This window comes from Eulemur rufifrons, chromosome 18, assembly GCF_041146395.1.
Source record: "Eulemur rufifrons isolate Redbay chromosome 18, OSU_ERuf_1, whole genome shotgun sequence".
NCBI lineage: Eukaryota > Metazoa > Chordata > Mammalia > Primates > Lemuridae > Eulemur > Eulemur rufifrons.
Genome location: NC_091000.1, coordinates 61,480,972 through 61,506,744, shown reverse-complemented (window position 1 = coordinate 61,506,744; position 25,773 = coordinate 61,480,972). Strand labels below are relative to the sequence as shown.

Here is a 25,773-nt window from a genome sequence, read left to right as displayed (position 1 = left end):
GTACTTAATTGGATGTCCAAAGTGAATTGCACTGCCAACATTCTCTCTTTTCCCATGTATTACTCTTAGATCAAGGGAAAAAACAAATCTCTATATTTTATAATTAAGAACAAATCCCTGAGTCCTTCGACTTACTTCAGTAACAAAGCAAACTACATAAAAATAGCCTTCCAACAGAAGAGCCATCAGGGAGCCCAGGAATAGATACCATCTCACCTCATTTACTTAAAATTTTCTCCCCTCGTAGCTTAGCCCCTCCATGCTACTTCAACAAACTTGATCCCAGCCAGTCCTCTCAGGACCCTTCTTGCCATTATTTAACATTATAAATCTAGTGTTGCTACTCAAACCTGTATCCCCTCAAGTTCTTCCCTAACTAAAGGATAGCAGTTAATTGGCAATAGACAAACAAGTCCCAGAGCAATTATGAAAGTGAAATTATGTTTGCATTTGTACATGCAATTAGGGGAAAGATGCGGGAGGAAGTGTGTACAGCATCCTCCATGCACTGCCTGGAGGTGGGCTCTTCCGGCAACGAGATGCACTCCAGGTTTTTTAGCGCAACAACACACAAGTTTTTTTCTGCGTGCCCTCACTAGTTGACTTAGCCTGGCAAGCAGCAAACTCTGTGTTGTACACCTCCAACTTGTTTTCTCTAGGTCCTGCAGCATTAGGACTTTCGGCTTAAAGAAAGCCTTTAAGATGGCCCCAGAGGAGGGTAAGCATGTCTAGCCTGAGTAATAGACTAGATCGGGAATAACTGCTTCCAAAATGAGTGACAAGGCAAGGTTGCTAGGCCTGCAAGTGTCAACTTTGTCCTCAGCTGCAGGAAAAGTCAAGCAGGGAAGGTTGAGCTAGCTATTCAGTCTCAGTGGCCAAAAAGTACATGGTGTCTATTCTAGACGAGCAAGTGGTAGGGCCTATTAGGAAGGGAAGGTAACAGGTAACAAAAGGCCTTCATTAATTCAATAAGCAATTTTTTAAAAAAACATTCTAAAAGGATTTTTTTAATATGAGGACGTAAGGGTAGGGGAAATTGGCCCAAGGACAGACAAAAGAGCTGGGAGGAAAAACAGCTCTATTTTTCAACACAAACGATGCCATTTGAAGTAGTGGATTGAATACAGAAGTATTATGAAAGGTCCTAATTTGGCTAGTGTCTATATTCTTAATATAGTAACATTATTAATGTCTGTCCTCTAAGCCTGTATAAATCTGAACCCTCATGTTATTGGCCAGTTGGAAATAACAATGTAAACAGACTCTGTTGCTCTAATTAAATTATGCACACTGAATGTTTTGTCAAACTGCAAGTATTTTAATATTCACTGTAAGCCACAAGGCTGTGTCAGACGAGCTATTGAAATTACTCTCTGTTGTTTAGAAATAGGATGTATAGTAATCTGAAGGTATTATTTGGGAAAATGAAAGCAGATTGAATTTTCATGAACTTTAGGTCGTTCTCTTCGCTGTACTCCATAGAAGACACTGAGAATTAGATTGATCCACTTTATTCATATAATGGCTACATTTTCTTTTTCTTTGACCTAAAAATACAGGATTTGGTTACATAGAAAGTTTATTTGGGGGGTGGGGAGTGGTGAGGAGCATTTAGTAAGGGAGAGAGAAAAATAATATACAAGCTAGAGGAATGAAAAATGTAAAAAATGAGAGCTAGAAGAATGAAAACAACAGTGTGCTCAGGAAATGATACGCCATTCAGTTGGAGTTCATGGTGCCATGCATCCTGGGGGTAGCACTGATGTTCCTACGCATGGTGAAAGCACGGAATCAGTATGTTTTCCTATCAATTCCAATTCATGGTATGGTAGAAACTGTTCAAAAGGAAGAAGAGAATGTGCATTAAAGGACATTCTTTCTTCACAGGGTGAGCGAGGGGCTCAGTTTCCACCATGAGTGAATGCTTTGGGGTTGAGGCCCTGAGTTGTTAAATTCAGGTACCTAGTGAGGGGATTGGAAAGGTAGTCAGTAGTTAAACTGGTGTCTTAGAAGTCATTTTAAGAGCATATTAAATAAAATGCATTAATCTATATTTCATTAAAAAAATAGCCAGTGGAAAAGTGAGAAGTTGAAGATGAGAACCTTCTAAGTAAAATAGCTTGATACTCCTTAGCCAAAACACTCCTATTTTTACAAATGGGGAAAACAACATTCATTTCCTCGGTGGTCCATAAGCTGATCCGGACATGTGTACAACACTTCCCTGAGCATTCCAGCATGTTCTCTGCGTAGCTAAAGCCTGAATGCCCCCCCTAGATCCCCTATGTGAATATCATTTGTGGCCAGGATTCAAGTTCTTTCCCATGAAGCTTTAAGGTCTCATCCAGAGCAGAGGATGTGGCTCAGGACTTGTTCGTCTGCCCCCAGCATTCGATGACAAACCCCACAGCGGATGCGGGAAGTGAGAGGAGAGGGGCTCATTTCAATACCATGGGCCCAGGAGCCCCTCAATTTCAGATCCCCTAGGACTGGAACGCCTCCCCCAGCAAGCTCTGGTTTTGAAAAAGGGCAGGTGGGGCCAGAAAGCATTAGGATGGAGCTGGGATGGATGAGGTTTTCTTTTATTTTGGATTTTGTCACTTGAGTCAGGTCTCAGGAAACAGCGTGTTGGAAAACAGAGGCCGCGTTGCCTCCCGCGGATGGCGCTGGAAGAGCCGAGCGCAGGCCGTGGATCGCTGCCACGCGCGCAAGCGGGGGCAAGCCCGGCCGCCGCGGGAGACGAGCAGGAAGCCGCACGCCTGCCGGAGCTCATCCCTGCAGCTCGGCCCTCCCGGCGCTAATTCCCCGAACGGTGATAAACGGTAATGACACGGGGGCCGGCAGTGGAGGGGGGAAGACACGGGAAATGGAAAAAAAAGAAATCTGAGAAACTAAAGCTGTAGGGGGAGAAAGGAGTTAGCAGAGTTTGGGGAAACAGCTAGCCGATGCAAACAGGGAGGCAGAGGGAGGGGGAACGCCGGGCTGAAGCAACCTGCAGCAGGGATTTAAACAAAGGAGGGTTGGGAGAGGCGGGTCAGTCTCCAGTGTCTGCACGGAGACAGCGGGCAGCAGCCGCGCTCCCGGGATGACTCTGAATAAATTCGCAGCAGCGCCTTCAGGCTGGGAGTGACTGGAGAATGTACCAAAATAAGAACTCAGAGAAACGAGTAAGTTTGGAAAGAGACTCGCAGATTTGGGCGGCCTCTGACGGGGTCCGCCCTTCTCTGAGGCATGCCTTCATCGATGCATTACCTCTTCGTAGTTTCTATCTCTAGTGTCATCATCTTTATCGTGTTCTATGTGTTCAATTTTGGGGGAGATCAAAGCTTCCAGAGACTAAATATCTCGGACTCTTCGATGCTGACTCAAGTTTGCACATCCTTTATCAACGGGAAAACACCTTTCCTGTGGAGAAACAAACTAATGATCCATGAGAAGTCTTCTTGCAAGGAATACTTGACCCAAAGCCACTATATCACGGCTCCTTTATCTAAAGAAGAAGCTCAATTTCCTTTGGCATATATAATGGTCATCCATCACCATTTTGATACCTTTGCAAGGCTCTTCAGGGCTATTTACATGCCCCAAAATATCTACTGTGTTCATGTAGATGAAAAGGCGACAGTTGAATTTAAAGACGCAGTGGAACAATTGCTGAGCTGCTTCCCAAATGCTTTTCTGGCTTCCAAGATGGAGCCAGTTGTCTACGGTGGGATCTCCAGGCTCCAGGCCGACCTCAACTGCATCAAAGATCTTTCAAGCTCAGAGGTCTCATGGAAGTACGTCATCAACACCTGTGGGCAAGACTTCCCCCTGAAAACCAACAAGGAAATAGTTCAGTATCTGAAAGGATTTAAAGGGAAAAATATTACCCCAGGGGTGCTGCCCCCAGCTCATGCAGTTGGACGGACTAAGTACGTCCACCGAGAGCACCTGGGCAGAGAGCTTTCCTATGTGATAAGAACGCCAGCCTTGAAGCCGCCTCCCCCCCACAATCTCACCATTTACTTTGGCTCTGCCTATGTGGCTCTGTCAAGAGAGTTTGCCAACTTTGTCCTCCATGACCCTCGGGCTACCGATTTGCTCCAGTGGTCCAAGGACACTTTCAGTCCTGATGAACATTTCTGGGTGACGCTCAACAGAATTCCAGGTATGTGAGATTCCGTGTTTCGCACCAAGGAGAGTGCCATATTTGGAAGGGCTGTGGAAGAGCCAGCCACTTTTTATTAGGAAGTAGAAGATGAAAACTGAAATCTATATAGTTCTCACCCTAGTCCTTTCTAAATGCAGAATGATATTCTTTATGTGATCATTCACATAGTCTAGCATTACCAAATAATAACTTTCCGTGGTATCGCTTTGCAGTTCAAGTTCTTTCGCAGACATCATCTTACTCAATCTTTACCACAATCGGTATCATTGTTCTCAGTCCACACTGCTGTTCTTTCTTTCCCCCAAATTTGTCAAGGTTGCTCTTACCCCAGGGCCTGTGCCTGGTCATCCTCCTGCCTACTTGAGGCCTACGCAGGCTCCTTCTTCCTCAGCCAGATCTCAACTCTCACATGGGGACAGATCTGACCGTGCCTCCTGGGCACTGGCCAGCACATCACCCTACTTTCCCTTCAAAGAGTTTATTGCCGTCTGGAATTCTCATATTTACCTCTTTGCATGGGCTTGTTCTTGATCTTCTGTGTACTAGCTCAGTGAAGCCAGGGTCATTTTCTATCTTGTTACTGCTGTGTCCTTAACACTTAGCGTAGTAAATGCTCAGTAAATACATATTAGATGAATGAATGAGTGAATGAGTGAATGTCAAAGCATGAGGCTTTATCAGGCACCACAACTGTCTCCCTGGGACCCAGTGAGCTGAAAAATAATTGGACTCATGCTTGCGCCTTATCATGCATGTCTGTAGGGTGTTTTTAAAAACATATTTTACTTAAGATAAAATAATGGGATTCCAGGAGAAACTTCTTCCTCTCTCATCAAAATTTTTCTATCTTTACTAATATGGACCAGATCAATCATTTTTTAAAATGTATAAAACATAATAGGATTTCTTCTGAAGGAAACAGTGTGTTTTAGACTCAATGAAAAATACAAAATGGATCTCTGATGAACTAGACAGCACTATTATAGCTAGAGAAAAGCAATCATTGTTCTGGTTGTTGGGGGCCTGCCAAGTTGGAAACGCTGGTAGGTGCTCTCAGGCTGCAGGGCAGGGCCTGCTGGGCGATAAACACGCCAGCATTCTCTGGAAAATACCATGTACAGTTTCCGAATCCCAAGGTAGCTTGCCTGGTGAACAGGGCTCCCTCGTGCACTACGCCTTCTTTTTTTCCTGATTCTCTTTCTCCTAACCAGTGGCCACCATCTTTTCACCTTTCATCTGTTGTTTCCATCATCGCCATATAATTTAGGAGCATTAGGCACTTAGAGGTTGATGTTCCTATTTAAATATTTATTCCATTTCTATTTTCACCATTCTCTTAAAATTCTTAAGTTGGGTACTAGCCATGTGGTTCCTTAGGTATTGTACTGAGATGAAGGTATTTCGTAACTTAGCAAAAGTCTGGATTGTCGCTTTAAAAAAAAAAAGGACAAAAGAAAAACATGGGTTTTGGTTTGTGTTGAATGTCTGTGGTTACTTTGCCAGAAGGATGGTCAGTTTTATCCATGTCAAGTCAGTATAAGAAAGTCAAGGAGAGAAGAACACCGTGTTTTTCCTGACACCTTTCCTCTTCCCTGCCCTAGTCAAATAGACAAATGATCTTGGTCCCTTGGGAGACCAAGAAAGATATCTATATAGGTACAGGAAAGAATATCTTTTTTGCTGTAGGTTTGTGGGGATTGGCACCCTGGCTTCTGCCCACTCAGGGCAACAGTGTGACCCCATGTAAATCACAGAACCTCAAATCTCCTCAGCTCCAAAATGAGGGGCCCCTTTCATTCCTACACATGCCTTTCTTTGCAGAAGACACAATGCCCAGAACCACATAAACACTTCACATGCAGCTACCGGGAATCTGTAGAGAGAAAGGCGGAAGTGCTGGTGAGACTGGATTCCGCATTGTCCTTTGACTTGGGCAAGTACATCCCATTTCCCTTGCAGGAATTGGAAGTGAGAGCCCCTCTAGAGAGCATCTCTCCAGAAAGGAAGGTGAGCATGGTCTGCCCTGATTCTGCAAGGGATGCGTTTCAGCGTAGTGCACCATTTCCTGGGGCTCTGCCTCTTCTTTTCTTAGACTCTGGGCAACATCCTGGTTCAGGGAGAAAGGATATCCTGCTCCTAGGCGGGGCCTTTCCAAAATTACAAGTGAATTAAAGCAAACAAATCATCAAATGCCCTGGCGGTGGCCCTCCCCACCTTCAAAGGCCACATAAAATCTAATCACACGCTCGAGTAACTCCAGCGGTTTTACGCTTCAGCAAGCTTTGTGATTTAAGATTTAGAGTGTGAATCGGTTCTTTATAACCAGACAGCCTTTAATCACATCAGCTCTTCTCCTTTCAGTGTCATGTTTTAAGGGGAAAGGTTCTTTGTAGGCACAGCATAAACGTCTTTTTCGCAAACATGTGAGCACAGAGGGTGCTGTTCATTTCTCCCCTCGAAGGCACTACCTCCCTGTCGCCTAAATATGTGTGTTAGAAGGACCCTGTGTGGACACATCAGGTTGCCCAGAACACCCCCAACAGTCATACAACCAAGAAAATGATTAGCACCCTAGAATTAGATGGTATCAGAAAACAAAGTAAAAATCATTTAGAATGGGTAAGGCTGAACAGAAAGGATACTGGTAGGAGTAGCCCTAAATCTCATAGCTTCACACTGCCTTTTGTTTTTCCAGAGTGCCATTCTCTTGAGAGGATGACTTCTCTCTCGGTTTTTAGCATTTAGGCTCTCTCTGCACGCTGTTAGAAGTGGTGATAGAACAGGCCAGAAAGAGGCTCTTGAGAGCTCCAGACTCACACCGTTTGGGGGAGCCAGGTGGCGTGGCTGTCATTCTGTTCTGTGTGGCCCATGTGCAGATGTGTGTCCACCTTGTCAGAGGAAACCCTCTAGGGTCACAGATTTCTCTGACTCGTGCTACAGAGCATCAGATTCTGATGGCGGTAGCTTACCCTGCCTTCTGGTGCACCCTCGCATTTTCTAGCTTCTCAGATCGTTGCAATTCCTGCTCTGTCACCTTAAGAAAAACCCATTTTCTGTAATTCTTGGGTTATTCTTGTAGCACTTTCAACTGCCCACCTGCCCCGAGGAGGCAGAGTGCCTGAGGCCATTTGGACTTTTGCTGTACCTCTTGAGAATTGTTCAGCACTTGCCCAAGCGGCCACTGGTCTATCTTCTGCATGGTGCATTCCCACGGCTAGACTGTCTTCATACCCCCCCCCCCCCCGCCCCCGCAGGGCTGGTTCATCTCTAAGGAAAAGGCAAAGCTACTCCATGCTTTGGTTTTAGCTACTTTTTTTCCCCTCGCTGCTTTAAGTTTGTTCTTTCAAATCTTTGCTCATTCATTACCCTGACCTTTCTCATGCCATGGTGTTTTTGTTCCATAAGAATGTTTTCATTTGTCTCTCTTCCTTTTTCCATTTTGTGTACATTTTTTTTTTCAGAGCCCCTTTGTCAAATTCTCTCGACCTCAGAAGGGACCACATGATCACATTTCCTCATTTTTTTTAATTCTAAAAATAGTGTGTTTCCTACTTTGATTCATTTTGCTTTTTTAATTGTGACTTTTGTTTATATGTGCACATTCTTTGGGAGGGTGTTATGACCCTATAGGTTGCAAGTGTCAGAAACTCAACTCAGAGTAGCTTAAACAAACACCTGCAGGGGGCACATGCCTGAGACACCCTAGGGAGCTCTGAGTCCAGCCGGATCAATGGTAGAAACAACGTGTTCAGGACTCTTTTTTGCCAGTTATCTCTCTGTGGGGTGACCAGCTGTCCCTGCTTGCCCAGGTCTGTCCTGGGCATGGGACTTTCATGGGTAGAACCAGAACATCCCTGGCTAACTGGGACAACTTGGTCACCCTGTCTCTCTCTGCCCTTCCATTTTTGGCTTCTTTCATGCAGGTTCTCCCACACGTTTCAGAGCTGGCCAGAAGTAGCTCCAGGTTTACTTGCTTTTGACAGCTGGCTCTCCTGGGGGGAAAGATGGCTTCCCCCCCCCCCCCCTTTCTGATAGTTCCAGCAACATCTCAGAGGAGACCTCAGATTGGTCCTGCTTGGTCTAAATTCCTATCGGGAGTATGAAGAATGCTGACCAGCCATTCTTGGGTCATTTTTCCCGCCCTGGAGCTGAAGGCTGGGACGGACCCTGGTGAAGGATGGCTCCTCAGAGAGATGTTGGGCAGACAAAAGCACGTGCCCACTGCAAGACGGTTCTTTGTCCTACACGGGGAGATATTAATGAGCATGTCCACATGCTATTAGAGGGGCAAGATTTAGTGATGATATATGGAGGGGTGTGGTTTTAACCACATGAGCAACTTTAACTGATCTCGTTACCATATCCTTTTCCCTCATGCAAACATTTTTAAAATGATAATGTTACTTTATCATATTTGGACAGTACTAGTTTGCAAGGGATTTCTTATGTACTTTCTCCTTTAATTCTTATAAGAACCCTATAAGAGGGGGACTAATGGTCCTGTTTTACAAATGAGAAAATTTGATTAAAATATATGACTTGTCCAAAGACAAATATTGCATGTACCTATCAAGAAATAAGAATAAAAGAAAAGATCCAGGGGAGAGAGAAGTAATACTTACATACATTTTAAATTGAACCTCGTTTTACAAATTCTTCCTTTAATTATTGCAATAGCTGCAAGTGTTCAGAAGATGAAATTTGGCTAATTCTAAGTCTCCTTAAGCTTGTGGAATGGTTCTATAATTGGACCCACTCAAAAATTTTTTCTTTCATCCTGACATTTAGCCCATTTTCCCAAAAATTTTGGCTTTTTAATGTGAGCAGAGGTATAGGAAAGATGGCAGTTAATGCTTACTCACATGTACCTATGGGTCTAAATTATCTCAGCTGAATCTTCACAAGAATCCTGTCCCGTGGGTACTTAAACCCACACTTTGCAAATGTGAAGATGGGGTAGGGGGTTTGAGTAATGTGCCCTGCTCCAAAAGCAGGCAGCACAGTAGGTAACGTGCGGCAGGCACCTCAAATTCTACTGCTTAGGGTTCAACTCATGCTCTCCCCTTTGCATGGCCCTGAGTTTGACACCAGCCTCCTGTTAGCTCAGGCCTACAGGCTGGGGCCTGTCTCTCCCTTAGCTCTCACCACCCTCATCCCTGCTCATTTGGTTTCTCTGGAGTGTAGGAGTTAACGGCTCAGGCTCTAAAGTTGAAATCCTGGCTCCTTCGTCACCAGCTGTGTGACCTGACATTTGTCACCCTCAGCTTTAGAGTGACTACGTAGCACAGACAGCAAAAGCCTGGGTCCTGGAGCCAAACCGCCTGAATGTGAATCCCAGCTCTGCCATTTCCAAGCTGTGTGACCTTGGACGAGTTACCTAACTTTTGTGTCCCCAGTTCTCCTGTGCAAAGTGGGAAAAATAATACTATATATATCAAATATGTGAGACTTAAATGAGTTAGTTATGATTATTATATTTTCATCTATAAAATGGATATTCATTGGATAAATATTTGGGGAGCAAATAGGCACTGTGCTAGGTACTGGATATACCAGTGACTAAGGCAAACAGACCCCCACCTCACGGAGGATCCTTGTAGAAGGAAGAGACAGATAATAAAAAGCAGAGAGATAAGCAAGATCATTCGAGACTGTGAGAAGTGCTACAAAGAAAACATACAGGCTGACGCAGGGAGGGACCAACTTTAGAGGAGGTAGATGGAGAAAGGCCTCTCGGCAAAGGCAGCCCATGAGTTGCATCCCGAGAGGAGAGGGAGCCGGCCGTGCTCTTGGGAAAGAGGTTCTAGGCAGAGGGAATAGGGACAGCAAAGGCCCTGGGATGAGCGAGACCCTGCTGTGTTCAGGAGCCAGAAAAGCAGCCCATGGGCCGTTGCCAAGTGAGTGAGTGTAAGAGCCGGACCTGGCGTGAGGTGGGCCACGTACGAATTGTGCAGGCCCTTGCAGGAGGCCCTGGGAACGACACACCGGACAGCACCCAGCTCTCGGGCACAGCGCCGGGCGCAGAGTAAACACTCAGTGGACTGGATCTAGCCACTGGCCTCCTCTCCATTCCTGGTGCCATCATCCACCCTCCTCTCCCTTACAATAGTAGAATTTCTTCCTGACTAGTTTCCCCTGCTCCGTGCCCAGCCTGCTTTAATCCAGCCCCCACAGCGGCAGAATGACCTGTCTGTGGTCCTGTGATCACACCTCCCTCCTTAGAAACCTTCTGTGGATCCCCATCCCCTGCAGGTAAGGACCAGCCCCTTAATGGAACACAGGGACCTCAGCACAATATGGCCCCCTTGGCTTTCCAGCACCTTCTTTAGCTGCACCCCCATCCCTGGGTAACCTGTGGGTCGCCACTGTGCCACTTCCAGCCTCGCTGCGCCAGGCCCTCTGCTAGGACAGGCTCTAGGCTGCCCTTCCCCTCCCCCACACCCAAGTGACATGCGCTGTTAAGATTCAGCTTAGAGTCACATTCTCTGAAAAGCCTTTCCTCCTCCTCACTCCTCCCGCCTCCCGTACCGCAGCGCCCTGTCATCTGCCTGGCAGTGCTGTGCTGTGTTCTGGGGCCTTGTAGACCAGGCTTCAAGGGCAGCAATGGCACATGCCAATTCTGTCTTCCTCGTACCCAGCACGGCCCTGGCACACGAGTAGTGCTCAAGATGAGGAAGTCCCGGCTTGTATTCATTTAACTTACACAAACTCAACTGTATTCGCGCACACACACGTTTAAATGAATGTAAATGGCATTGCCATGCCACCGTGCCCTGCGTTCCACCCAATGAGTGGGCTCCATAGTGACCCACAGATTCTGTTTGTCCCTGTGCTGGGGCTGGGTCCCCACGGCTGACTGGTTAAAGCACAGCGCATGTATATCTCAGAACATAGCTCCTCAGCTGGAGCCAACTTCTTCATCTAGTGCTTGTCAGAAGAAACAACCATCTGGATCAAGATTAAAGGGAGAACGGCCGTGTTGGAGCGATGGTGTTGGCTGAGCGTGGTGCATTCCCAAGAGATCTCTCCAGAGGAATTTGACAGTTATGCTGTTTTCCCCTTTCCACGCTGGCGTTGCAACCTCGCCTCTGTGTGGGATGTGTAGCTACTCTAAATATTAGTTGAATTTATCAAACAGCTAGTGATTCTCAAAGACAGGCACAAATTCATATCTTCTTAGTTCTAATCCAGTGCTCGGTCCCCTGTCCACGATGCCATGTACAGACGCGCTTTTTTTCTAAAAGTTGCTTTTACTCAGAAAGGCGGATAGAGTTAAAGGTGCTAGCGAGAGGTAACTATCAAAGACCAAAGCCAGCAGTCTTTGAGTTATGAATTTGTCATAGCACTTTGACTTTGTCACAGAACACTGAGCTACAACCTCAGGATCGTGAAAAGACTCTCATGTTGCCAAATGTGTTAGAGGTCATTCCCTTTACAATCCCTCTTTGAGAGACTTGTATGTAAATGCAGAACTCTGTCCTTTTCGTGTTCTTGGTTATTGACTATTGAAATGAGACTTGGCTAACAGCTGAGTTTGGGAGCCACTATCCTCAGTGAAATTCAGAATTGGGGGAAATTTAAGTTTTCAGTGAACATCCTCTTCAGTTCTTTCCTCAGTTTACTCTGTGGCTCTTGGAGTTCCTTCTCCCTTGGTGATCTCATTTACATCCATGGGTCATCACCGTTTCTGTACGGATGAGTCACGTGTCCATGGCATGCTCCCCGGCCGTCCCCCACATTCCTCCGTGTCTCTTCCCGAAGCTCCCACCTGCACCTGCTGGTGCGGCCCCTTCCATCTCCCTGTGCCCCCCGCGCCCAGTTCCCCAGCCACAGCCTTCGTGTCAGCCAACTTCTCCCCAGCCGGCCCCCCAGGTCTGATCAGCACATTCTGTACATCGCATCTATGGGAGGTTTCTAGTGGCTTCCACTGCTTCTGTTCTCATCACTTGTGCTCCTAACTCCGGCCCATCGTGCGCTTCCAGCAGATTGTTGTCAGACCTGTCCAAGTGGTCTCTCTGGCGAGAGTCTGCCTCTTCAAACCATTCCTACACTCTCGACACGCTTTTCTGCTTAAGCTCTGAGAGTAACATTTCTCAATCCTAAAGGTGTTAGTGAGTATCCACGTCTCATTGAATTACTCAGTACAGGCAGCTCAACATGGCACGCTGGCTATCAACACATCCCTGCTGGGTATCCCCTCGCTGTCACCTCCGTCACCTCACTGTCAGTTCCTACTGCTGCCTTCCCTGAAAGGGACACTCCAGAAAAACCACTGTGCCTTGGATTCCTGTCTTTGGCCCTTTTCTTCATGTCACCCTCTCTTCCTGGGCCAGTCCGCCCATCTCTCCATTTTAACAATGGCCTTAATGGGTTTGCATTCAGTGGTGTGTCATTTAGGAAGTTTTTCCTGATCTTTTTCTCCTTAATTTTACACCTTTATATTAATAAACCTCTGTTGTAACTCCTGTATGTCATTCTTTGCATTCTAATTATGAATGTAATGAGTATCATATTACCCAGATTAGAATATAATCTCTTTGTGGTCTTTTGTATTTTTGGCCACCCAGCATAGCAAGCATCCAGTGGGCTGATAATAAATATTTATTAAATTGAGTCCAATGGATCAATGTGTGACGTCAAAAAAAAGAAAAAAAAAAAACAAAAACAAACACACACACACACAAATTGAGTCAAATGAAAAAAATGTTTAATATGCTGGTGTCCCTCAGCACTGCTGCCCAGTCAACTGCAGGTCACCACCAGATATCAACATACACACACACACACACACCAAGATTATTTTGCCAAATCCTGGGGCATCAACTTCAGACAGTATCTTTCAGCCATGTTCAGTCTCTCCTGGACATTTCTTAAACACCTCTCAGCCCTCGGGCAACAGCAATGGGATAGTTCTCTCCCATGTAGGTTTTCCAAAGCATCTTGCTCATTTGGGGAATGCTTCTCACTGCTGAGTCCAGCCTGGGGGCAGCACCTGCTCCAGCCAGACCGTATTCCACCCCAAAACCTGCCCACTATCGTGTGCTTTGCCAAATTGGTGCCATATTCTGCACCAAAGAAGCCAAAAAAAAAAAAAAAAAAAAAAAGCTCAACACCAAAGGCTGCTGATTCAAAGACCAGATGTTTATAAGGCTGCCTGTTTGATAGAATAACCCATCATTTGGTAAAGCAAATGACCCTGCTAAGAATTTTGGTGACTTGCCCCCACCCCCGAGTCTCAGAGCGGACAATTTGCAGTCTTAGAGCGGACAATTTGCAGTCTTAGAAGGCTATATCCAAAACAAAAGTATATTAACTGCTTTCCTAACTTACCATTTCTCAGTGTGGTTTCTCCATTCCACATCTACTTATGAACGTTTCTCTCACCGTCTGACCTCACAGTATGTGACATTTTTCCTTAAGGTGCTCATGGACAAAACCATGGCGGCACAGAGTTTTCCCCACATCCGTTTGCCTCGTATGCCCTTTACTGCCACACTTCCAGAGAATGATGGGTGGAGGTTGTGCTTTCAAAGCCCTTGTCCTTGAGCTCTGTACTTCACGATATTTATGCTCCATAATCTTTCCCTTCAGCCAGATTTAAAAGATCAGAACTTAACTGTGAAAATATTGGAAGATAAAACCATGATCTTTCCTGAGTGAGCTGGAAATACTCGGGTCATCCTAATGGATCTAGCTTTGTGCACCCTCAGTCCTGCATCTGGGCATTTCCCGTTTCATTTCCTCTTTAGCCTTCTCCTCCTTAGCCCCAGTCCTCACATAAATCCTCTTTACTGAAAATCTGTAATCCCATCCCCGGTCCAGGTGCTTCTTCGAGTTCTTTAGGGGTCTACAGAAAAAAGGTCCTCCTATCTGGACTCCAAATCCTTGCCTGAGTCCAGGTGACAACTGCCCTCCCCCAAACCCTGAAGTCCTTGCTAGGTGGTGGGTCATCTCCTGGAGAGATCAAACCTGTGCCTGTCTGGTTTCTCCCCTCCCAGGACTTCGCTCTGTGTGAGCCAGCTGACCTCTTCCCTGCTTCCAAAGCTTCTTGATTTATCTCTGTTCTATTAATATTATCCTACCACTTTCTGGAATTTCTCTGTCAAGTACTCAATCCAAACCAAGCTTCCCAAATACAGTTTTCCTGTAAAAATAGTTTCCTCTTTATTGTTTGCTGAATCTAGAATCATCACAGCATTCAGCACCAAAGAGGGCCTTAGAGAGCATCTCATTCCAATCCTAAAGTTGTACAAATTAGGAAATTGTGAGTCAGAGAGCTCAAATGTCTGCCTGATCTTCCTGCTCTGTAAAGTGAGTTTACATTTTCTAGCCTCACTGCCTATTTTTTCAAAATAAACTTTAAAATGAGCATTGCATTCATAAGATCCTATATTTTTCTATTAATCCTACTTCATACAGAAAGAAGATCTCTCAAGGCACACGTGGTGTGGAAGGGGAGGGGATTGTAGATACTAGTAACCCCATACTAACAATTATTATCTCTTTAGGTTCTCCCATTATTATTTAGGCTGTTACCAAAACCTTCCTATATCCACCGGCGAACATCTGTGCAGTTAGTATGATTTAAATGCATTCTTTAGGGTCCACTGTAAAGCCATCCCATGAATGTTAATCACTTGGTCCCCATGCCTCAGTGGCTCACGGAAGTGTGAGGGAGGATCACACAGAGATTTCTGCACTGCAGACTTAGTGATGATGTGCGTCCTTCCCCTGCTCCCCGCTCCCAACCCCGCCGAGATCAACGGTTTGAACAGTTCTTTTCCTTTCCCACTGATCAGCTCCTGAATAGTCTCTAATTGGTAATACCTTCAGTAGCGATTCTCAATCCAAGAGTGGGTGGGACCTAGGGTATCTAGGGTGACCAGTTCGTCCTGATTTGCCCAGGACTTAACCAGTTTCAACACTGAAAATCTCGTGTTCTGGGAAATTCCTCAGTCCCAGGCAAACTGGGCCATTGGTCACGCACCCCATTTCTGCTCACTTTCCCACACACAGGGCATATCCGGATGAGGAACTAGTACCCTAAGTATTTATGTTCTGTGGAACAGCGCTGATGAACACACTGGGAAAAGTGATCATCGAAACCGTTCCCTTATGTAGGTTACGACACATCGAAGGCTAATGATCGAAACTGCAGAGTCATCCATGAGGTCCCCAGCCCGAGCAGACCAGGACAGAGCCTACTCATATAACAATCTCCCCACTGTTTTTGAGAACATAGTATAGACTTTAAGGATGTCATCTAAAAGAATAGATGGGTAAATATAAAATTTGAATTTAAAACCACTTTACCCAGTGGGAAAATCAAATGCAAAAAATTGTCTTCAATTAGTTATAATAAGCATAGGACATGTCTTGGAGGCAGATTTGTTTCAGCTTTAATTTCTAGGAAAGCAGAGGAAACATCTGGTTTTGGGAATTTATCCAAGCACTTTGCCCTAACAAACTGTCTAAACTCAAGCAAATGACAGTCTCTGTGGGAAAGAACTAGTGTAAGAGTGGATTGAATGAACGGAAAATGAGTCAAGAATTTAATAGAACTATTAAAATTAGAAGTTGGAGGAAATCACTGCCTATCTTTATTTTAAAACTGTTTTGCTTCTATTTATTTGAAAGTGTTCGGAAGATAAAGAGTTTGGGATCTTTAAGATACATCTGAATTGCGAAATACTGTCTCCTGGAATTTGCGATGTTTTTCTCAGGCGAGATATTTGAAGTCACAGAAAAGTTGCATAGGAAGACAAATAGTTACCTGTGCTGTTCCCTGAAATTTAACAGATTATAGCCAAACATAAAGTTGTTGTTTTGTTTTCTTATTTTTTTGTTGTTGTTTTTATTTTTGCTTGGGCAATTAGAGTTGACAGCTGGGCAGTTAACCCCAGAAGGAAAAGAAATTTGCTCCCCCAATGGGATTGCTAGGGAAGTCGAGAAAATCTGTGACCCTGGAAGAACGAGGAAAGCTGGGGTGGAGGCAGGTGGGATAACAGAGGGAGGCTAGAAAAGGCTTCTTAGATTTATTTCCTACCACTTGGGTAGACTTTCTATTATTTTTTAAGAATTAGGAAGCTAAGACACAGCGATATCAAGAAACTGTCTCATGGCCACATAGTAAGCAGCAGAGCCACATTTAAACCTGGTCTTCAACTCGAAGGCACCATGCGGTCCGCCGCCTCCATTGTTAGCTTTTTGCAGTGTGCACCAGCAAGCAGGCTGCTCTCTGAAGAAGTAACCAAGTCGGAGGCTGTTTCAAAGAACAGGCTCAAGAGGCTGCAGTTGGGAATGAAGGGCAGTCCCTTCAATGGGTGGGGAGAGAGAGAAGAAGAGGCTGGTGCTGCCCGTGATTATGGTGGCCTTGAGGGCTCCAGCCTGTACTTAGGGATCTTTAAGGTGGCAGAATGACCCCTGCACACACAGCTGTTCTGCCTCCACCAAACCTACCTAGGAAGATGGTCAGGGTGCGCAGGGTTTTATATGAGCCTGGTTTGCAACAGAGAGATGTCTTGAGATTTGTCAGGTATTTATTATGTGCAAGGCATTGTTCTAAGCCCTTTCTATGCATTAGCCTATTCAAATCTCTTAAGAACCCTATGAGGTCGGTGTTCTTATTATCTCCATATTATAGAAGCAAAAAAGAAACTGAGGCATATAGAGTGGCTCTGCAGCGACATCTGACTCTGCCCTGGCATGTATACTCCTGGGTCCCTTGTCCCCTTCAACAGAAACCAGGTTCAGGGGGTACCAGGGTAACATATATGTGTCTGCTTTCACACCCTCCATCCCGTTTAATCCTCAGCCTTGTAAGGTAGTTTCTATTACCTCCATTTTACAGAAAAGAAAACTGAGGCCAAGAGTGTAAATTACTTGTCCACACTCTTTATAAATCCAGCACTCTGCACTGCAACCCAGATGGTGTATGTAAAGGGGCTTCATGTGGGTATGAGAATGGTCAAACTTACTATTTTTCCTCATTTCACGCTTTCTCTTCTATAAAACCTCAGAAATTATAGGTGATTGCAAAGATCCCAAAATTGCAAAATTTAGGCCTGGAGGAGCATGATTATAATCTAGAGCAGAGATCAGCAAACTGCAGCCCCTCGGCTAAATCTGGCCTATTTCTGTACTGCCCTCAAGCTAAGAATGGTTTTACATGTGCAAATGGTCGGAAAAAAACATCAAAAGAAGATGACTTCATGACATGAAGAGTGATATGAAATTCAGATTTCAGGGTCCATAAAGAAAGTTTTATTAGGGTACAGCCACATATTGTCAGGGCTACTTTCATGCTATGATAAATAGCAGAGTTGCATTGTTGCGGCAGAGACCACACGGATGGCCACAAGCCTGGAGTATGTACTGCCTGGCCCTGTCCAGAGGAAGTGCTGACATCTGAGGTAGAATCATGTGGTAAACATATTTGTCTAGTGTTTTCAAGGAAACTGTTTTGTCATAATTGTGAATTTTCTAGATATTAATCATTGAAGTCTACCCTTTAGTGCACAAAATAGCTAATTAAAAAAAAAAAAAAGCTATTTCGGGAGGCCAAAGAGGAGGGATTTGAAAGGGGGGTGGAAAGGTTTAGGGGAGTTGGAGGGCTGGGCTGGGGGAGCTCCGAGGGTGAGAGAGCTGGAGAATAGGACAGAGAGAGAAAGAGAGAGATCTGGGGAGAGAGAACCCGAGAGACAGAGAGAAACACAGAAAAAGAACTGGGATTCAGAGGGATCGTTAGTCAGAAAGGGAGAGGGAAAATACTGCAAGAAGCAAGCTCAGAAGCACATGAGAGGGTGGTGGGAACTGGGCTCTTGTCTGACCTGTATCCAATAGAGCACCGAATCTGCCAGTTCTACATCCCTCCTCTAATCTGTGACTTCCCATCTGTTTAGCTCTAAGAACATTGAGGTGTACTTTTTACGAATATACATACATACACACTTTTTAAAAAATTTTAAAACAACTTCTTGCCCCAAAAGTTCTAGCAATTCAAACTCCCTTCAGTGGATACTTTTGCCAACACTTGCAACTATTCTTCAAATTTTTGCCTATTTGATGGGTGACAAAATGGCTGTTGTATTTTTTTCTTTCTAAATCTGGTCTTGAGGTTTGTCTCTGGCTGTAAACTCTGGCCTTGCCCTGGTGTGGCTCCAGGGGAGGTGGTCGTGGTGTTTACGGTGTGCCTTGCACCAGATACTTCTTTACCCTGGTGGGCAGCCTAATGCCTAAGTGTCCAACCTGTGACCAGGAGTCCCTCTCCCAGGAAACTTGTCTATACTGGCAGATGCCCTTGTGGCTCTTGTCTGACCTGTGTCCAGTTTATTTCTACCAAGATAGCCACTCTATAGGAGAGACCTGACCGGGAGGAAAGTTAGGCCAGGGGTGTTGGCCAGGTGAGACACAGAGGAGGCAGCCCAGCAGAACATGTGAAATACCAGAACAGTTTATTACTTACAGAGCCGGGAGAGAAGAGGGCACCTCACAAGGCCACCGGGAAGGGGGTGCTGTCTGAGACGTGCACGCTCAGTCAGCAGGTGGGGCCAAGAGAGACAGAGAGGGACCTGCGGCCCCAGGCCTGTACTGGGGTCCTGGGCATGACTGAGGTGAGTTTTCCGAAGAGAGTTCTAATTGCTGGGTTTGGAGCAGGCAGACGTGAGTCAAGTAGGTTGTATCCAGCTGTCCCACAGGGAGGTGGTCACCAGGCTGCGGTCATAGAAGGCAGAGATCTCGATTGACCACACGAGGAGCTGGGAGGAAGTAGAGGACGGTAAACTGAGTCAAGGGTGCCTGAGCCCTGCTTCTGTAAGAGAAGGCTAAACTTATATTCAGAATGGATGCTGAGGCAACAGAAAACTACAGGAATTCCCCACAATGGCATATTAATTTTGTTTTAATCTGAATTGCCCTGACCTCTAGTGCAAAAAGGGTCTTTTTCCATGTGATCATTGGCCATTTGCTTTTTCTGCTTTGTGATTGTCATATACTCTACTTTTCTCTTTGATTGTTTACCTTTTCTTATTAATTTATAGGATCTCTCTGCACAATAGGAATATTAAACCTCTAGTCTTACAAAACCTTGATCCCAATCTATTATCTGTATTCTGTGCTATTAAAAAATGCTTCAATGAAAAAAAGCCCACTATTTTGAATAAACATATTTCAGAATGCCCTTTTAAATAGAATATTTTATTTTAAATATATATATAAGATATCTATGAATACATTTATATTTCTGTTTCACTAAATGTTTGTACTATGCTTGTTTCCAAAGAAAGTCTAGGTTGGCCCATTGTTCGCACTCATCTTCGGTTTTCAAGTCCTTTCACAGATATTATCTTATTTGATCTTTATAAATACCAGAGGTATTGATCTTATAAAGTAATAAAATAGGCATCGAGCTGTATAAATCCTGATTTTCCTTCGACTGAGTGATCTCACACAGCTCTGCTTTTGGACTTGAACTTACTTAATTCTCAGGCCAAATCTGCCAGTTCTAGTTTGTGACATTGCATCTGCTTGGCTGTAAGAACATTTGTTATGATTGTGTCTAAACTAAAAGCTAATAGGCTAAGCCTCAAGAGGAATTCAAAGTACGTGAACTTTGATGCTCAAAGCAAAGATGATAAGACTGGCATCCTGTGGGCCAAATGCACTCCTCAGGCATGGGTGTGTATGTGTACTTATTATTTAAAAATTTATTAATTAGTTGATAACATTTTAAAAATTGGGGAATTTCTGATGAAATTCAGATTTCTCACTTCTCCTAAAACATCGGAAGAGCAGGCAGGACTGGGCTTGTGATCCCGTGTGGCCCTGATGGCGGATGTTGAGGGCGGCAGCTTGCCTTGGGGGGTGGGGGAGGGCGGTGAAGGCTCTCTCATTCCCCAGGGTCCCCACCCTCCTCTACATCCACCATGCCTTGGCCAAGTGTTAGCCACCATCTGTGGATTCTTTCACCTTGCCTTACCTGCCCGTATGCATTTGAGTACACGAATCCAGCCTACAATGTGTGATCTTTGTTTTGGTTGCTTGGAGATCTTTCTTGTTTATTTTCTGTGTCTCAATTGTGGCAAGAGTTTGAGGTTGCCAGACTGACACAACCAAAGCCTTAGACACAGAGCAGGGGGGAAGCAGATGAAGGGGAGGCAGCACTGGGGAAGGAAAGGAGTGGAATTTAACCTTTGGGGGTAAATCAGCCCGTTAGAAAGCGTCCCGGAGGACTCATCCAAAAGCATTGCCCTGGTTCAGCAGCCAGTGGTTATGCCAAGGGAGATGGAGAACTTTGGGGATCTGGGAGCAGGTTAGACTTGGGTTCCAATCCTGCCCCTCCACCAACCAGCACTTCCTTCTGCCTTTGTTAACCCAGCTGGGGTAGAAGCAAAGCTCATAGCAGGTTAATAAGAACTGAGTCCCAGTAAGGGAAAAGAGGTCTCCCCAGGTGCGCAGAGGCCCCCCAGAGAGCCCAGCCCTTGGTTTTAATGTTTGAGCTAAGCTGCATAGGGACAAGGGGAAACTCCACACTCCTCAAAATTTGGTGAAAGATCAACTCTCAGTTAAGGCTGATTAATAAGAGGAAGAGGTTTACTTACCATGCACACAGGGAGAATCACAGAGTGATTACCCAGTATCCCAATGGGATCCAGACATTTTTATACCTGCCTTTTAAAAGGCGAAAGATTTATACGATCTGAAGAGAAACCAGAGTATGTATACCGGCCTTTTAGAGGGGAGGGGGAGATGGGGAGTATATGTAATTCTGTTTAGGGGCAATAAATGGTTGCTAGGGAAGATGAATGGATACTTGAGAGAATGGATGGGGTGGAGGAGGGGGACAGATTGACTTGTAAATTAATTTGAGAGACAGGTATTATATTTAAAATGATTTGGGCCAGGTCTAGTTTTTCATTCTTTATTTTCTTTCCTGCAATATAGTGAGATAACAGGGAGGATAAGGAAAGTCCATTGTTTTTTTGATGGATCAGGCTGGATATGCAGATAGAGGGGAAGCCCCTTCAAGGGCCTGTTGATCTCTAAGTGCCTTTAATTCAAAATACTCTATAACAAGGAGTCATATTTTGGGGTGAAATTTCCTGAGCTCCGTCAGCTGATTACGTGTTGTTAGCTGTGGTGCTTGTGCTCTCTCCTTGTTTGTGACCATAAAGGTTACCCTGGGGCAGGGAGCGGCCAGGAGTCACAGGGAATGTCCACTATGTTAAGCCAACTAGAGTGAACGGGAGCAGAAATAATGTCCTGGCTGGAGGTTAATAGCTTAGCCCACCCAATTATTTTCTGGAAGAAATGCTTATTCAGTTGCCACAGATACCAGGCAAAACAAACCGACTGCTCAGGCCAGCCAATCAGAAGGCATCACATTCTAATCTCAGTCTGTTCCTCTAAACCGTTGTAAATAAGCCAGGACAAACCATATACGTGATTTGGGTGGGGGGCGGGGGGCTGTTCTATTTATGTATGTATTTATTTATTTTGATACTGCTGTTTTGAACTATAAATTATATTGCTACTCTCCCTTTGCAGTCTGCTTGGGTTACATCACAATGAAAGATTTCTTCAGTTTGCTTTGCACTGGTGTCCACCAGAGCTCCCTACTGTAGGATCAGGGCAGGGAAAAAAACCAGACTGAACCTACAGTGAAAGCCCTTTGCTTCCCTTTCTGCCTCCGACTTTCCCCTTCCTGTTCTCCACAAGTCCTGCCAAGGACATGTTTTGCAGAATAGGGTGTGGTTCTTGTATAAATGAAGGGTTGTGAAGGAATCAGAATGGACTGTTTGGTTGTTTCCTTCATTTAGCCACATTTTGTGTGTGTGTCTGTGTGTGTGTGTGTTCTGAGATAAACAAGAGGTAGCTATGAGGAAGAAAAAGAGTGGAATTTAACCTTTGGGAATAAATCAACCCATTTGAAAGCCTTAGGATAAATGTTTTTCTTTTCCATTACTAAGAACAGAAATAAAAATATCAGTTCCTTCGCAGGGTCAGAAGTGTTAGATATTTTTCAAAAGAGAAACAACAACAGCAATAATCATAGCTAATGCTTATGGAACATACACCAGGTGCCCGGATTCCTGCTAAACCCGGAACAAGAGTTATCCCATTTAATCTTCTTAACAACCATGTGAAATGGGGGCCAGTGTAATTTACCCTTTCACAGAGGGAGAACGTGGTACTTAGGGAGGTGAAGTAACTTTACCCTGGTCACCGTGACCAGCTAGGATTTAGCCAAATGCAGTGGCTTCAGCATCTGAACAAGGGAGCTATAGAATTAAGGCTCTGGTTTCCATTGAGTTGAATAACTTTGGAGAGAATATTTTTACTGGCCTGTCTCCTCATCTGTAAAACAAAGGGCTCTGTCAGTTGATCTCAAAGAGCCCTGCCAATTCTTTGGCAACTCTCCTAATCAATATCCAAATCAATGTCTGTCACATCCATGCCACTGTCGCCATTCACTGCCATTCACTCGTACAGTGAACTATAGAAGTCAAGTGGTGGTGTGGGATAGAGAGGGGGCAGGGAGATCGCGGCATCATGCACCGAATGTTTTCCTAACAAGAGCAGCTGTTCCCAATGCCACATGCCCAGGCAGGTAGGACAGCCAGTGGCTTCTGGAGTGAGATGGAAGCAGGGCCCACTCCATGGTGGCTGCCACATATTTCAGTTGGACCACTAACCTTTTCCCCACTAGGGTCCTTACCACCTGCATCGATCCCCAGTGCACTCCAGCACTCCACATTGCTTGCAGCACTGCCGCACGGGGCTGTGAGAACCCCTCTGTAATGTGGCCAGACCTGCTCTTCCCGGTTCCTCAGAATTACACTGACTGACGCTTCCAGGAATCTCAAAGCAGCCCTGAAGCTTTCCTTCTTTCTTCAAAGTAAGGAAGTGGGAGAAGAGGTTGCATGGGGAGGAGAATGAGAATCTTTTGAGTTCCATGAAATGACCTCAAATCTAAAGATGTTAGGCTTTCAAAGCAACCTAGTGGCTGGTCACTCCACATATTATAGATCATACCGTGCCAAGAGCTCAAGTTATCTGAAGCTTTCTGTGTGAAATGGGAACCAATTCCTGCTCTCCGGGAACAATGACTATCACATTTCTCCCTGACATGCAAACTAAGGTATGTTTACTTCATTATATGATAGCAACACTGACCCTTTAATGTGAAAAGCCACTCCTAGATTCCTTCTGCCCTTATCTTGTGCCCCCAAGGGTGTAATTCCTGGTTCCCTCTTCCCATAGTTCAATACACACACACACACACACACACACACACAGATGTTTTGTTACATCATTAGAATCTAATCTAATCCAGTGAACCTCACCATCAAAGATTTTTTTGCCGCTGATTATATTCTACTCAGACGTATTACAAGTGTATTCTTCATTCTCTATGTCTGTGTGTGCCCGGGGTAGAGGGAACACCGAAAGGAAAAGATGGGGCAGAGAAATAGGAAGAGAAATAAACTCCAGGAGCAAACGTCCTAAATGCTGTGGCTTCCAAGCACTGCTAGCAGGTTGTGGGGCTAGCCAGAAAAAAAATAGAGCCACTTATTCTGGAAGGCATGGAGAAAACGTGAGAAGAGAAGGGAAATCAGATCAGATTGGATGGAAGGGGGGAAGCGGGGAGCAAGAGAAACTCGGCTCCAGTGAAAAGGACCCGTCATTCCTTTCCAGGATGTAATTTGCTGAGATCGCCGCTTGCATTTCGTACGTAAATGAGGCGGCTTCCCTGAGGGTGAGTTGGGCTGGGCTGAGCCTCTGGGAACAGCAGGGATTTGAGCACTGAGGAGCCGCAGAGCAGAGCGCAGCAGAAAGGCATCACATCTCCAGCCAGCCCCAAAGAGGATGGGCAGGACACCGAAGCAGAGAGTACGCGAGGATTAAAGGACTCGGGAGAGGAAGCCGGCACTCTGCAGAAGCTGTCAAAATTAAGGACTGGCAAGAGAAGTCAGGTCAGCCTCAGGCTCGTAGTTTCAGGGACTGACCATTTCTCAATCCCCGAAGAGATTCCTTCCCCAGGGAAGTGAAAATAATGAACTTTTGGAGGTATTACTTTTTTGCTTTCACTGTGTTCAGTGTGGTTATTTGTGTGATATTTTACAATAGCCAGTTGAGCCCACCAAAAAGTTACGAGAAGCTGAACAGTTCCGGAGAAAGGTATTTTAGAACAGATGCCTGTAATTATGCTTTAGAAGACGAGCCAACCTTTCTGTGGGACAATACCTTACCATTACCTTTGGGAAGTGTTCCCTGCAAGGACTACCTGATCCAGAATCACTATATTACAAGTCCCCTGTCAGAAGAGGAAGTCGCATTCCCTTTGGCCTATGTCATGGTCATCCACAAGGACTTCGATACTTTTGAAAGGCTCTTTAGGGCTGTCTATATGCCCCAAAATGTCTACTGCGTTCATGTGGATGAGAAAGCCCCAGCTGAGTTTAAGGAATCTGTGCGGCAGTTACTGAGTTGTTTCCAAAATGCTTTTATTGCTTCAAAGGTAGAGTCTGTGGTTTATGCAGGAATTTCCAGGCTCCAGGCTGACCTCAACTGCCTGCAAGACCTTGTCACCTCCGAGGTTCCCTGGAAGTACGCCATCAACACCTGTGGGCAAGACTTCCCCCTGAAAACCAACAGGGAAATAGTTCAGCATCTGAAAGGATTTAAAGGGAAAAATATTACCCCAGGGGTGCTGCCCCCTCATCACGCAATCGGACGGACTAAATATGTCCACCGAGAGCATATAGGCAAAGATGGCTCTTTTGTGAAAAATACGAAAATTTTGAAAGCCTCACCTCCACATCAGCTGACCATATACTTTGGCACTGCCTATGTGGCCCTTACCAGAGAGTTTGTCAACTTTGTTTTCCATGACAAAAGGGCCATTGATTTACTACAGTGGTCGAAAGACACCTATAGTCCTGACGAGCATTTCTGGGTGACACTCAGTAGGATTCCAGGTAGGCGCTGCTGTCCTTTCCCATTTCTTCTCCTCCATAGATGGAGTTTGCTAACATTCTACTTCTCTCCGGAGGACTCATTTGAAATTATTTTTTAAAAATCAAATACTTAGAAAACTATTAGTTTAGTTGCTTTTAGCAACAGTTTAGCGCTGGCTTTGTTCTCTTATAAATATGTGAGATATGATGATCTAAGAAATCTTGAGCTATTGTTACTCTGGCAAAACTACTGTTGATTGTGTATCACATAGTTGCTGACTTTTAGCGGTTTTTTCAATGAATACTTTTTGTAGTCATTGATAAGCACAGCTGTAACATAAGACGGATTTTTTTAAATAAGCATTCTAGAATTTATGAATTGAAACAGGTGATGTTTCTTTTAGAGGGATGTTATACACTGTTTCATTAATGCAGGCATTGCTCGAAAGTCATCGCACTATTTTGGGGGTGCTGTTTTTATAATCTCGGAAGCCTATTTGGATGTTTACAAATTATCACTCCAGCTTGAATGTCAGTGGTTTAAGATCTGAACAAGTAGCCAGGTCTCAGCTCATCTTGGGTCAACAAATCTAGCCTGATATTTTAGCCTAGAGGAGTAGGTAACAATGAGTTGAAAACATACAGAGAGAGCTTCTAGCTGGA

The 25,773-nt window shown here is 45.0% G+C and overlaps 2 protein-coding genes across 3 annotated transcripts in view; both read left to right on the top strand.

Moving 5' to 3' along the window:
* Nucleotides 1-25,773, top strand: part of LOC138398674 (N-acetyllactosaminide beta-1,6-N-acetylglucosaminyl-transferase) — a 78,132-nt gene that overhangs the window by 18,073 nt on the left and 34,286 nt on the right. Inside the window, exon 1 of one of the 2 annotated variants that reach the window (XM_069493108.1) lies at nt 24,207-25,131. The exons of the other annotated variant lie outside the window; for it this stretch is intronic. Coding sequence (XP_069349209.1) covers nt 24,207-25,131 — 925 coding nt within the window. Of the gene's footprint in view, nt 1-24,206; nt 25,132-25,773 lie in introns of those variants that run through there. 2 annotated transcript variants of the gene reach the window in all.
* Nucleotides 3,232-4,158, top strand: LOC138398675 (N-acetyllactosaminide beta-1,6-N-acetylglucosaminyl-transferase). Its single transcript, XM_069493110.1, has one exon. The coding sequence runs from the start codon at nt 3,232-3,234 to the stop codon at nt 4,156-4,158; it is 927 nt and encodes a 308-aa protein (XP_069349211.1).

Bases quoted from the DNA above. Each gene is read 5' to 3' on its own strand.
- LOC138398675 (XM_069493110.1), top strand. From the start codon at position 3,232: ATGCCTTCATCGATGCATTACCTCTTCGTAGTTTCTATCTCTAGTGTC.